Source organism: Diplotaxodon limnothrissa, linkage group LG2, assembly GCF_057381915.1.
Source record: "Diplotaxodon limnothrissa isolate DT_005_m linkage group LG2, D_limnothrissa_male_GT1.1, whole genome shotgun sequence".
NCBI lineage: Eukaryota > Metazoa > Chordata > Actinopteri > Cichliformes > Cichlidae > Diplotaxodon > Diplotaxodon limnothrissa.
In genome coordinates this window covers 35,624,788-35,639,354 of record NC_140597.1, presented here as the reverse complement: position 1 = coordinate 35,639,354, position 14,567 = coordinate 35,624,788, and the positions used below count along the sequence as shown (strand labels likewise).

Genomic DNA, 14,567 nt, shown 5'->3' with positions numbered 1-14,567 from the left:
AATCTGAAGACAAGCTGACGTCATGGTGCAGAGGCTCTGATTGTGATGGATAACATGCTGAGATGAGGGCACATAAAAAGGGTGTTAGCAGCAGGATAACTCTATAAAAATAGGGGGAAGCCGCAGTGTCTCTTCACCAGCATCCACTCACACAACCTCACACAGCAGACAAAAAAGCACGAGAGCACACAGCAACGCAGCCGCCTGAAAACCGGTCATGATGGTACACAGGCATATAAAAACACTCTCGCCTACACCGGAGCAAGCTTTGCGTCAGCGAGCTGTGTGTTTAGGGATGAGACTGTAATGAAGAGAGAGTCCCATGAGCACAGCATGCCTGCTCCAACTGAGAGGGAAAGAAAAGTATCTATTAATGAATCTAATGGTGCATTGACATTATGCATTGCACGATCCAGACAGAAACACAAAGAAATAAAGAAAACTTTGATACAAAACCTTTATGAAAGCTGTGACATCTGGGTTAGAGAAAGAGGCCAATGAATAGCGGTGCTGAGGAGAGTACTAGGTCAGGAATCTCCTTTTGGTAGCCATGGCAACACACTACACAACACAGAGAAAGTCCCTGTTTGTACAGTAGTGTGCTGCTGATGCGCAGAGAGAAGAGAGAGCTAGTACGTCGATAAAAAAAAGATCACAGCGCAGCTCTACTCTGTGGCACACAATGACAGAACTGCACTGTAAACAATATTAACATGAAACACAACTGGTGCTTTCTTTCAGTTAAAGACGACCTGTTACGCTCATTTCCACCACTTTTTTTATTCTTGGACTCAGCTAGAGTGGCCTTTGCATTGGTTGCCAGTGCAACATAATCCATCTTCTGATTGGCTGCTCTTCATAAAGCAGGTTAGAACACCAGATAGGAGGAGCTGTCCCTCATGTGGCCCAACATAACAATATTAGGGATATCGCAGTGATACAAACACATATGTAATGCCAACATTGCGTTTCTTGCTAAGTCTGGTAAGACTGCAATAATACTGCTCTGTAACTGCAGAATAACCAGAGTACATGGAGACTTTTCTGCATTAATATCAAACATAAATACTATGCATTTTACTGATATAACTATGACATCGTTATTAGATTATGTTGGCAAATCCAACTGTTTAGAATATCAGTGTAGCATTCACAGTGGTATTTGGTAACATTGATGCGATGAGGGCCTGGTCTTACGTTTTTACTTACTTTGTTGTGTAAGTTCTCACTAACATCATGCAAATGAAAGAATAGAAACAGCTGGACATATCTACCACGAATGTCGTTACCCCCCGGGCCGGTCTTTTCAGCTGGTCTCACGGTTTTGAGTAATTTTTAAGTTTAGGATCCTTGTTTGTTTTTGGAGGTACTCTCAGTTTGATCATTCCAGGGTTTTTTCATTCTTTATTTTGTTTATTGCTAAACTTTAATTTTCAGTCATTCCTTCGGATTGTAAGGAAACACTTCTGGTGATATTTTAATTCTAGTTTTGTAGTTTGTATTTATGATATTTTATTAGTCCCCTCGGTGTTTCAGTGTTGGCATTTCCCTGTTTCGCTGTTATTCATTTTCTGTTTTACTTTGGTGATCATCTCTTTCCTGTGTTAAACTTTTAGTTTAACTTCCCCTCCTGACCCATTGTCGTTGATTGTCTTCACCTGTGTGATCACTCTTGTGTTGTTACCCTCTTTCATTCAGCTCTCTTGTTACCTCAAGTGTATGAATAGTCCAATCCTTTACTTTAGTCTTTGTCTTGCTGTCTGTTGATCTTCCTTTGCAGTCACCATTGTGTACTCCTGCATGACTTTTTGACTTTGCTACTTTGTTTATGAGTTGTGTACTTCCCTTATTATCTCATGTATATAAATAGTCCGGTCCTTCTCCTTAGTCTATGTCCTGGTGACTCTTAATTTTCCTGCGTATTCACCATTGATTTCGATTTTGGTATATCAGCTTAAACAAATGGCTTTTGGTCTGCCTCCTGTTATCCTGCCTCAGTCCTCACCAGTCCTACAATCCAAATTCATAACAGTGAAGTGAAACCACACTCGTGATTGACAACTTATTAACTGATTAGGATACCTGGATAATCCTCCTTTGTGAAATTTAGAATGACCAAAATTTACAAAATGAAATTAATATTTTATTCAGTGTGGCCTGAAATGAGTGGCTGAGCCCATGAAATCCTCGGGAAATAAGGCCATTTTCCCAGAACTGTTCAACCATATATATGGCCACCTGGTGGCCGTCAAAAAGTTTAATGTCAGTTTAAGAAATTTCCTTACTGGCTTTGCTTTTCAGATCAGGAGTTAATGTCCATCTTTTATATTGGGTCTGATTGAACCATGAACCTTGGCTCAGACACATAAAAAGGGTGTTAGCAGCACCCAAATATTTTGGGGTATTGTTGGTTTTTTTGGACAAAAAAAATCGATTTCAAAGAAGAATTTGGCTTTTAAACTTGGAGATTTTCATGCGCTTCACATTAGGTTAGTTGACCACAAAGATTAGTTCCTAAATCTAAATCGCATAAAATGTTGTTAGCTGCAGTCCTTCGATGATGTCATTCAAAGGTGACACTGCTATTGAATCATCTTTAGGTTGAAAAGTAGCATGGTGGGTAGATGCAGTGCCTACATTAATCATTTGAGATGACAGCAGCACTTCAGTTAACAAGGTAAAAAGAACTAGGCGGTGGGTTCAGACCAACCAGACAGAGCTAATGGAGGAGCAACAGAGAATGACAGCGGTCGGCTTGGGCCGGCATGGAGATGCCAGATATGGGAGGGATGATGAGGAGGGAAGCCATTAGAAATGAAATTAACAAAGGAGGGAGGGGTGGGCGGGGAGCAGGAGGAAGGAGCGATGCTGTAGAGTGGCTCTGCCTGGGACAGTGCGTGACGCTTCCTTGTTTTTTCTAGTCAGTCGACTGAAAGCAACAACTGTCAGCTGAGCACAATCCCGAACAACAACGAAGACAGAAACACTGGCATAGAAAAGATGGTTTCACACTCTGTGGCGGCACTGCATGTTAAAACCATCTGATCTGACCTTCGTCACCAGCTTCAGCTCTCTCTCAGACTATCAACGTGACCCTGGAGCTTCAAACAGCCTCTTCTTCCTGTCAGTGAGACCAGTACAGGGCCAGGCTGTTGCTCGGTGCTAAAAACAGCCGTGCCAATCAGGAAGATCAAACTATCCAATGGGTATGCACTCCTGTGCTGTTGCTAGGCCCCCTCTCTCTTTCGCTCTCTCTCCTCTCCAACTCCCCCCTTCTCTGGAGGACATAACACAGAAAAATGGCTGAATAATAAATTCTAACTCAATAAACGAGGAGACAGCAGCTGCACTCAGACAGAAAGCCCCTTGTCCGAGTCTCACTTTTTCACTGAGGCAAAGCTGGTGGACAAACATGCATAGATCAACACGAATGCACGCGCACGAGTGGAGCAACAGTGTATTCTGGATTTTAGCATAATTGGCCATTGAGAGATGTAACTCCTCTAAAATGCACCACGTTTCAGACTGTTTTTACACAGCGTGCGAGCAGCGCTAGTGTTGTGATTCTGTGGTAGAGGAGCGAGAGGGGGTGAGGAAAGCAGCGGCAGAGATGCTGGAGCAGTACAACCGACTAGCCCACATCAGAGGTGGTGGAGGAACAGAGAGCATCAGCTGAGCCGCTTTACGAGAAATTATGCCTCGTCCGAGCGGAAACAATAAATATCTGGAAAACCAGATGTCATTCCCTGGTTTATCTAGCTACAAATAAAGACAGAATCTGTATTTAGTTATTAAGACTCATGCCTGGTTATACCAGTTATACCATGGCCAAAAAAAATCTGGCTGAAAGGTTTATGACCCAGACAGTAACCAGACACATGTTTTTTCACCTCTAAATCAATATGGTAACATTAAACTATAAGTTTTTTTTTTAAAAAAGACAGTATTTTACATGGAGACAGTAAAACGGCTAATTAGCTAATGTGCCTATTTGGGGGGTGATATTTGAGGCAGCCAAATGATACATAGTAATTCATAATCAGAAATAATAATTTTAAAAAAACCTTTACTTTGTGATTTTCAGTTTAAAATATAAAGCTACTATCAAATGTCACCAGACATAACAGAGCTTTTATTGTGAAAATCACAGGCTACACCTAAAATTGAATGAAAGAGGTATAACGCCACATTATACGAAAAAATTCAGCTCTTGCTACTTTAAACTTTGATATTAGTTCAAGAAAAGCCAAAAAAGTATCCAAGTAAAAAAACCAAAAATCCAATAACACACAAACTGTTTTTTGTTTTTTGATATTAAAGCAAGAATTGCAACTATATTAAGATATATTAACCCTGACATCTGAGCCACAGAGGAAATCACTAGTGCAAGATTATAGTTTTGCAGCTGATGACAATTTCTATTAATTAAAACAATTCTGATATTAATACTGAATGATATTTTATAAATACACAGGTATAAAATTGCACAGCTATGATAAAAAGTGTAAATGCTGGGGTTTTTATTAAAAAACCATCTATCCTTCACAAACTACCACATCTTTCACAAGCAATTCAATGTGAAGACACCGCCTGACTGCACTACTGTCTGTTCATGCTACTCTGCTGCATGTGCTGAAAACACTAATAAGACTATTTCTAAATTACTCCAAGCATATTTTCTCTATTATGTTCTTTGGGAAAAAATTATCATAAAGTTATCATATAAAATGGAGCATGTAGGAAAAGGTAAATATGGTGTCTCTAATACATCTGTAATCGCTCAACATTAGCCAAGAAGCTGACAGACAGACAGATATGCAGAATGTATCAGCTGGGCTCTAATCTATTACAGGTATGGAAATGATTGTCAGCAGTGCCTCTTTATCATACAGTAGACTATCTAAACTACAGGGTGTTTCACTATCACAGGTTTTTCCCGGCTTCCCAGGCCTTTTGGAGACTAACTAATGTTAAGTACAAATAGATAAGAAACTGAGCCAGTGTTACTTCACTTAACAGAATATTTTTGGCATTTGTGAAATAAAAATATATTATAGTCTTGAGTAAATGAAACTGCCACTCAGAATAACTGGTTAAAAATATTCTGTATCGCAGTCTCGGTGGTTTTCCTTTTTGGGGGAAAGGCCAAAATCCTTTTGGTGAGCCTGAATTTTCTTTCTTATATATATATATACCTGAACAGGGTTTTTTTGTACCTCAAAATAGGCCTTTGGCCACAACTTGTCACAAACAGTGAAAGGAAAGAGTCTTTGTTACCTCACTTACATTAAGTTTATGCACTATGCTGTTATTTCCGGCAATTCGATAGACGAAAACGTACTTTACAGTTACTGGTAAGTAAATAACTCCCAACTTAAATAGCTCAAAAGAATTTTATTACAGTCTTGGTGATTTTCCCCTTAGGGGGAGGCCAGACGCTCTTTACAGGCAGTAAACCCCTAATGACGTGTTCTTATCTTAGCTAAATGGTGACAAAATAAAATATGTCATTTACAGCTGTTTTTCTCATGAATTAAAAAGGCCATTGTGGGACGTGAAAAGAACACACTTTTCCTTCATTATACAATTTTTTTTTAAAAACTACAGAAAAATGTTACTAAGACTTGAAATAACACACATCCCTATACTTTCCAGGCCCAGAATCACAGAGATTTACACTATAAAGATAAAATTAGAATATATTGTTAAGTAAAGTTATGACCAACTGACATAGTTTAATAGGTTTAAGGGGTGGACCACGCAAATCCTAACGTATCGCTACGTGATGTGTTTTTCCTGCTAAAGACGAGCAAACTCATTTGAAACACTGCACAAAATCCTGGTTTGTGTGTACGTCAGGATGTGTTTATATGTCATTCAGCTATATAATACTTCACAGAGCCAAAAGCCATTGACTAGCTTGACATGAAGCACAATGAATGTGTGGAAACAAACAAGCTGTATTAGAGCAGCGTGTCTGTAGCACAGTTACCTTGAGCGAATCAAAGCAGGCGATGACTCGGCCGTTCTCCACATGGCAGCTCCGTGAGGGATGTGCAAACTTACACTCAGCGTCAGACCGCGAGCAGGTGCCTCTCTGAAACTCACGACACACTTCCAAGGTCAGCCATTTGGTGTCTCGTCCCATGGTCATGCTGACAGCCATCAGAGACGCTCGCAGACGCTGTGCAGCGGCAGTGGGCAAACTGACGGAAAACTGTCTGATGAGAGCAAGGGTGACTAATGGTGATTCAAGACAAAAAATCCCCCAGCACAACACAGAGGAAACAGAAGCAAAAATATTTTCGGTTTCTCCTCAGTGCAAATAGGCAGCAAGTCCTTTTGGTTGGTGTATTTTGGGGGATGTTTATTAGTTCTTCCTGGGAAAAGTGGCAGCTGAAGTCTCACTGCAGTGAGATATATAGAGGGGCTTGACTGTGAGCAGAGGCCAGCTCTGTCTCAAAAAAAAGGAAGAAAAAAAGGAAACTAATCTGAGGGCATCACTCTGGCATGTCGCTTGGATCGCAGAGTCGCCGAGTGTGTGCATTCACCTGTATCAGCCCGCTGTAAATCACCACTACATTCACGTCAACATGGCCAGGCTGGGGCATTCACTGTAGTTCTACTTTAGTTATATTTGGGCAGCCTGACAAGGAAACTAAAGATTTCTTTAGAGCAAAACAAAAAACAAGAACAAAACAAAAATAAAACAAAAAAAAAGACAGACAGTCTTACACGGAGATGTCCTTGTAATGATGAGACGAAGTGGCTGCTCAGCTCAGGGTATGCTGGGACTGCAGCTCAGCAATGTGGGATGGATGACTCTGTGGCTGTCAGGATAAAATACAGCCTCCATTCAAGGCCAGACACACACCGTCCCGCTGTAATCCAGCAGACTCGGCAGACGTACCCTCGCAGTAGGCACTTTGGAGTTCCACTTCCTCCTCTTACTTCAGTCTCTTTCTCATCCCTCCTTGTCCGTTTCCTATTCTTCTGCTGTCATCCTCCTCCTCCTCCTCACTGACCTCTCTGCTGCATGTCCTTGCTTGCTGCCTTGCTGTGGATTGCAAAAACAGAGGAGCGTTAACAAAACACCAGCCTGTTGAGGAGAGAACGTGACTGTAGAGCTACAACCTGGTGTGGAGTTTGCTTAAACGGAGGGCGACGAGGATCACGAGGCAGGGAGGGTGGACGCGAAACAGCCAAAGAGGAGAAGACGAGGGCAAACAAATAGGGTAGCAGGGAGGGAGGCAGCGGTGAACAGGAAAGGGCAAGCTACAGTATGTCTTGATTAAGTGATATAAGAGAGGGAGAGAGAGGGAGAGGATGGAGGGAGGGAGATTGCAGGCAGTGGAGACGTCACTTTAACTCCGGTGAGCTCCATGGAGCAGAAAGTAATTGACTAACTTGACATGATTCACGCAGAAACACACAGCGGATAGAGGTGTCCTTGAAGTGGCACAGGTTGGCACGCTGGTCCACACAGATGAGTGCCAGACAGTTATTAATGCGAGGGGTAGAGACAGGAAAAGCAGAGCCAGGGCAGAGAGAGAAGGGGTAGTTCATCACAACTGCAGCTGCTGTGCTCAATGCAGAGCAGCGGCCAATCAGGCAGACTCTTACAGACAGGCAGGGCACGTGACTAACCAATGACAGAGCAGTTTAAAGCTCAGCTCCTCCCTTCACACAGCCTGTCCTTGTTCCTCTCTGATTCCCCCACCCCTCCTCACTGGTACAAGCACAGTCATGGCAGTCATGGCTGAGCCACATGCTAATATCCACGCTGTACAAGAGCCCTGAGCTGAAACCAGACAGCTCAGTCTTCTCACAGATGTGGAGGAGTTATCCAAACTGTGCACTCTGCTGCAGCATGATGCAAGGATGATGCATGCAGCCTGTTGTGCTGCTCACTCTGAAGGAGCAGAGTGACGTGTCCAGACACTAAGTGAATACAGATACTGATCAGAGAGGTGACACATGCACACAGAAGAAACTAGCAGCTTCTCAAGGGAAGAGGAGGTCCAGACTGCATTTTGGGGGGGACTTTTTAAATTGTAAATTGAAGAGAAAGAAGACTATGCTGTTTAAAACCTGAGTGCATGTCCAATTAATTAAGAACAGAAGAGATGCAGGAAAGAAGGAGTGAAAAATAAAAAAACAAAACAGGGGAAGGAGGACAGGGCGTTGGAGCAGATATTATCAGTCCCTGCGTCTGACGGTGGCAGACACAGACGGAGGAAGCGACGGGGGGGGGGGCTAGAATGTGAGGGAACGAGTGTGTGTGTGTGTGTGTGTGTGTGTGTGTGTGAGCATGCAGATACACAGCCCAGAAGGAGAACACTGCAGCAGAGTGGGAGACGGAGGGATAAGGGGGAGGTGGGAACTGAATTGATACACCCACCTTCAAACACAAGAACAAAGACACATCCCAGCCAAAAAAAGAGGAATGAGAGATGAGCAGGTACAGCAATTGCTTTGCTTGCTTTAACCACTCTGCTTGTCTGTGCCTCTTCTCTCCTCTCAGCCTACCTATAGATCGATAGAAACTTTTCTCAGGGGCACAAGGCAAGCACCTCCTCCTCCTGCAGCTCTGCCTGTCCTTCATTCAGGTCCACATCAGTGTCAAACGCCTCTGCTTACGCACATCCTGACGATGCAGCTCAGCAATATGCAACACACATCATCAAAATGCTCCTCAGCAACACTCCTCGCGCTCGCCACACCAGACACCAAATGGCGCACAGTTGCCATTACAACCATTCTTGGAAAGCTGCATTGAAAAACTGGCTCTCCTCCAATGCCAGCCTAGTTTACACTGCACTGGGCAACTTTGAATATACACAGGAACAATTTTTTACTTCCTCATACAAGCTGCTGGGACTCTGCTTTCCTCAGTTTGCCTCTTGCCTCTATTGAGGCCTTTATGGATACAGCAAGACAAAGGAAACAGTTAAAAACAGAGAATTAAAGCCATGGAATAATGTGTAAGTGGGTTAAATGTGACATGGCCACTTGGGGGTGTTGGTTTGTTTGTTTTTTTACAGCATGGTCATAAACAGACCAGTGAGCGCCTGAGTTAGCAGACCTGACATTTTGCAAGTGATAAAGTAACTTTTATTAATTAGTTACTTATAAGTGGGAGCTGCTCCTACATCACCGAGCATGTAAATGTAGCTAAATGGAAAAGAACAGATGACTTTTACTGCAACCTAAGAGTATCAAATTATTCAGAAGTACTCTGAATGAACTGACAATCCTTTCCTTTCCTAGTGGATATGTGTGATGCTCTTCTTGCACGCTAATACTGTGAGCTACATGCAAAATACTGCAAAATTCCCATATAACCCTAACAAACTAGTACATACTTTAACACTGTAGGTTAGTGCACGGCTGTGCATGTTAACTTACTAGGCACCACTGCCCAGTATCCTGGCAAAACATATGGTAGGGGACTATAGTAAGCAAACATGTACCTGCTCATTAATACTGTTGGAAATTTTAAAATCTCATCTTCATCAGAAACCACACATTTCTTTGCAGAAATTTCATGGCATTCATTCCAATAAGTGTTAAGCTACTTCTTTGTTGCCCTGTGATGGGTAGCTTTCTTGTAATAAGCTCCAACCACTTCACAGCCTTGAATTAGATAAGAAAGCTGGATGAATGGATGGATACTAGAGAGAGGACAAAAGGTGGATCAAGTCTGAAAAGTGAAGCTAATGTAAGAAGTGCCCGAAACCTGCATTATTTTTAATGGTCCATAGGGGACAACCTCTCTGGTTATAAAAAGACTTCTGGTTGTGTAGAAGCCTATGAGAAAAAAAGTGCTTGGCCAACTTGATCTATGTCCTCAGTAAACACTTTCCTATTGACTTTATTGAATAAAATTTTGAATTTAAAATCCATCTCATCACATGCAAGGTCCCGTTTTACCTCAAAGACCTCATAGTACCATATCACCCCAGTAGAGCTTTTCATTCTCAGACTCCAGGCTTACTTGTTCCTAGAGTACTTAAAAGTAGATCGGGAGGCAGAGCCTTCAGCTTTCAGATCCCTCTTTTGTGGAACCAGCTCCCAGTTTGGATTTGGGAGACATCCTCTCTACTTTTAAGATTAGGCTTAAAACTTTCCTTTGTGATAAAGCACATAGTCCCTCAGCTGACCCCGATCAGGTGACCTTGAATTCTCCCTTAGTTACACTGCAATAGGTCTAGGCTGCTGGGGGTTTCCCATGATGCACTGTTTCTTTTTCACTGACTATGTGTTAATAGAGCTCTTGTCATTTAATAATTAGTTATTATTAATCTTTGGCTCTCTTCCACAGCATGTCTTTTGTCCTGTCTTCCTGACCTCACCCCAACCGGTCATGGCCGAGGGCCGCCTCTCCCTGAGCTTGGTTCTTCCAGATGTTTCTTCCTGTTAAAAGGGAGTTTTTCCTTTCAACTATCGTCACTCATAGGAGGTCAACTGATTGTTGGGGTTTTCTCTGTATTTTGTAGGGTCTTTACCTTTTAATATAAAGTGCATTGAGGCGATTATTGTTGCTATATAAATAAAATCGAATTGAAAAACACTGAATTTATGAGCTGAACTGTAAATTATAATCACAACAACACACCTCAGCATCCGTTGGCCTGTTGCTGTTGGTAAACTGATGTCCTTTATGTAAAAAAAAGTAAAATAAATAAATAAATAAGACTGGTAGATGTTATGTATATGCTAAAAATGGGTCAAGCGTTATCCCACTGCAAGGTGGTTGCTAGGCAATGTGATGGCATCATAAGGTATTAAGCACAATTTATCTTTTGTATAGTAAACGTTATTGTGAAATAAAATGGATGGGGTATTTCTATGAGGTTTTACAGACGCGTAAATGCCAAATATCAGGTCATTTTAGCCTGTTGCTAGGAGGTTGTTAAGCAACATGATGATGACATAATATAGGACATAGCCAAGAACAGGGGCTGGCAATACATCTTCCCAAGAGGCCACATGACAAAGCTGAGATTCTCGTGGAGGGCCACACCTATAATTTGAATTTAATTCCGCTCAGTGTTAATTTTAGTTCTTTATAAGCTTATTGATGCGGCCCTCTACAACAGTGCCAGTTTCATATGTGGTTCCCTTAAGGAAAATCAATTGCCCATCCTTGGCTAAGAGCTTTCAGGGGCCTAAGATTTATCTGTTTTCTAAGTTTCGTTGCCCAACTCCTGATAGCGTAGAAAGACTTTGCAGACAAGGAAACAAACACACAGTCAGACAGACAGAGACTTTGTGTATTATAGTCAGATTATTAGAGTCGGAGAGGAGGATAATCCAGGACGCACCACGATCACTGGAATGAGCATGCACTGTAAGTGGTTTCTTTGTCAGACCCACACCTTTCCTCTTCATATATAGCTCTAAAACACCATGAAAACACTTGAAACGGTGTAAACTGGTCAACCAGGACTCATTAACATACTACTGCAGCTGAAAAACTGTAATCTCTGTTAAAAATAGTTCAGGCTAATAAGACATTGACATATCAACAGTCTCAATATGTTTTTAAACACAGTTTAGAATTGACATCTACTGCTAAGCTGCTTTGTTGCAAAACCCGACCTACCACAATAGATCTGACAGGAGGAGACCACAAGGCACACGAGTTGAACAAAAAGCCAGTGAGCACGGAATGAAGAAGCAGACAGAGTGAAAGGGTTGACTAAGAAAAAATGAAAGAGAAAGAATTTGGTTCTTACACTAAATGCTGATCAGGAAACGTGGGTGTGATACTGCATACTTTAGTTTTATTAATGTTAATTATCTGCTCAAACACCACAGATAACAAAGTGCTGTTCAGTGATTAAACATAATATATCCAGGAAAGGGTTTATAATGTGTATATTAAAATAATAATGTCTTAATGAAGTGTATATATGCACAATTACATTGACAAATAATCCCATTTGCAATGTTGACATACAATGACTTGCTGTTTAAAGACTAAAGCATGAATATCATGCTTATAAAAAGTAGGTTATGGCCATGCTGACACACCAAGAGCTGGAGGTAATCTACCTTAATTCTGGTTGACAGATAAACTGATTTTAACTAATGAAACTAACTTTCTTAAAATACACTTCCTTGATCCTCTGATTAATTAATGATTTCCAGATACTTTTTGTCTTCATCTTTTCACTCATGTTGTGACTAAAGTTCATTTGGATCAAGCAATTCTTTATAGGTCAATTCATAATCAACATTGGCTTTTTCACCATTGTGGGAATGTTGGATTCACTTATTTTGCTTGTTAGCAAGCAAAGAAACTGCGTGCAGGTGAACAAAGGAAAACAACTTCAACATTTTTAGACTTGTGAAAAGAGAAACTAAAGTCTTCTAAGCAGCTCTGCTGGGAATCTGCAAAAGCAGCAGGCACGTTTAAGCTTCTGCAGGTCTGCTAAGGCCCGTCAGAATAAGTGGCAAATAAGACTGCGTGAGTTTGTGGACACCACTGCAAGGTCACAAAGAGTCAAACAACATGATGATTAAGGGCTTTTTTAAGATAACTCTTAAGGGGGAAATCTAATACTATATCATCTGTAGTGGGAACCAGAACATTGACATCATTTTGCACTTTTGCTTAAAAAATATTGATCAATACAAAAAAAAAGCTGCTGATTAGTTTTCTGGCAACAAATTACTTTTATTTATGTTTTCGGATGCGCATTTTAGACTTTTACATAAGATATGGGGTAGAGGATGAGCCCACTACAATGAGGACTACAGTCGTCAGTGTGTGGGGTCACCTGCGCAACCAGGGCTACAGAGACGAGCCACGATTACTTTCTGATTAGAAAACTGATGATCTGCATTCCTGCTTAGTTAAAGTCGAGCTGTACAAACGAGTGTACTTTTTTTTTTACATAAATAATCTCAGCTGATGTAGCACAAACAGGTGATTACAGGGATGCAGCACGGTGAATAAATACAGACTGCCCTAGTTATAACAGTGATTAAACCGCTGCCTGTCCTCCAGGTTTCTGCAGCGAGCAGAGGGGCTCAAGGAGTCAGCAGGTGGGGGTCAACACGTAGGTGGCTTACGGATGGGGGAGGACTGACGCTGGCTGCTGTTGACACCAGCGCACTGCGTCCGTCATCAAACAGGGTGCACCGACAGCGTAACCTTCACCGGAGCTCTGACGTCTGCATTATGTCTGGCCCGTGGGCCGGCTGTCACCTCGACAGGCACACTAGCAGGTAGCCTAATACCAATAAAAATGTAGGAGATACAGAAAAAACAATCCAGTGTTTCTTTTGCATAATGGAGCATTTTAGTGTTTTCCCCAGCGGTCCAATTTGAGTGGCTTAAAACTGACCTTTCTCTGCTGTTTGTGTTTATTTTCAGTCGTTAAAAGCTGAGTGTTACTGGTTAATGCTGCGTGTTGACAGAAACAACAATAGAATAATAAAAGCAGAGTGGGTGAACTTCCTACATCTTATATTAATGTTAGATTGAGCAAAAATGGCCTTTAACCAACCGGGGGAAGACCGTGTGGGATTTTTAAAACTGTACCCTGGAAAAAATGTTTTGGTTTCACACGAGAATCTCTGAGTTTCCTGTGGGAGTTTTTTTGTTTAATCTGGAGTTTCCTCATTCCCCCAAAGCCTGGTGATTTCTACTTCTAGAGGACACAGGTAGTTATGAAACAAAATACCAAAGCTGTGAAAGCACATCACTTATCTGCAGGTTACAACCCAGCAAACAGACAGCTTTTTTTTATAGGCGTGCACACCAGGACAACATCAATGAGCAGGTGATTGATTAAAAAAAGTGAACAATCCATAAATCAGAATGAGAGCAAAAGCCAGCAGCCAGGAGAGAGAGAGACGGAGCAGAGTAATTAGGTTAAGTATCAGTAATCCCTTCAGCTCATTAAAGCGCCACAGCTTCCATTCAAGCAAACTTACAACAAACCTATTTCATCACTTAGGACAACACCGATCATATTAGTCAGAAGCATGCAGCTCAGCTCGTCCATTTCACGCCCTTCACCAGTTTTGAATGAGAGAAAAACTCTCAGTTCACTTCCTTGTGTGGCTGCTTTCGATTGGAAGTTTCACATCTTTGCAGCGAGATAATAAAAGTTATCTATTTTACAGCCGAGACAGTAAAAATATTGTGCATCCCCGACTCTGCAATCGCTGCTACAGTGTCGGTGAATGGTTTTATTTGTGCCATAAAAGATGGAGGGCTGTTAATGTGTGTCTGTGAGAGAGGGGAAAATGAAAACAGGTTATGTGGGAAATGCAGCTGTGTGCACTCCTGTGTGTGTGTCAGTTTATCTGTATTTATATTAAGTAAAGAAAAACTAGCTAGACTGGTACAGAGTCCACAGCCTGGAGGGAGTGTGAACTTGTCCTGACAGGCTGCACTGTTAGATGAGTCTGATATGATGGCAATACATACACTCACGCACGCACACGCACACACACAAGCACTGCATACAGTTTAGGCAGGGAAGTAGTGACAACACAGCGTCGCATGGTGGCTTGAGTGTCTGACCTCATACAGGACAAACAAGGAC

General features: G+C 41.8%; 1 protein-coding gene across 4 annotated transcripts in view; it reads right to left on the bottom strand.

Annotated features, from left to right (window-relative positions):
* The window catches only part of mbnl3 (muscleblind-like splicing regulator 3), a 31,760-nt gene that overhangs the window by 16,401 nt on the left and 792 nt on the right, over window positions 1-14,567 (bottom strand). For 2 of the 4 annotated variants that reach the window (XM_085363105.1, XM_085363100.1), the window contains exon 2: window positions 5,993-7,057. In XM_085363105.1, coding sequence (XP_085219231.1) covers window positions 5,993-6,166 — 174 coding nt within the window. In that variant the 5' untranslated portion in view covers window positions 6,167-7,057. The remainder of the gene's footprint in view (window positions 1-5,992; window positions 7,058-14,567) is intronic. The other 2 variants (XM_085363083.1, XM_085363091.1) reach the window with 2 other exon arrangements.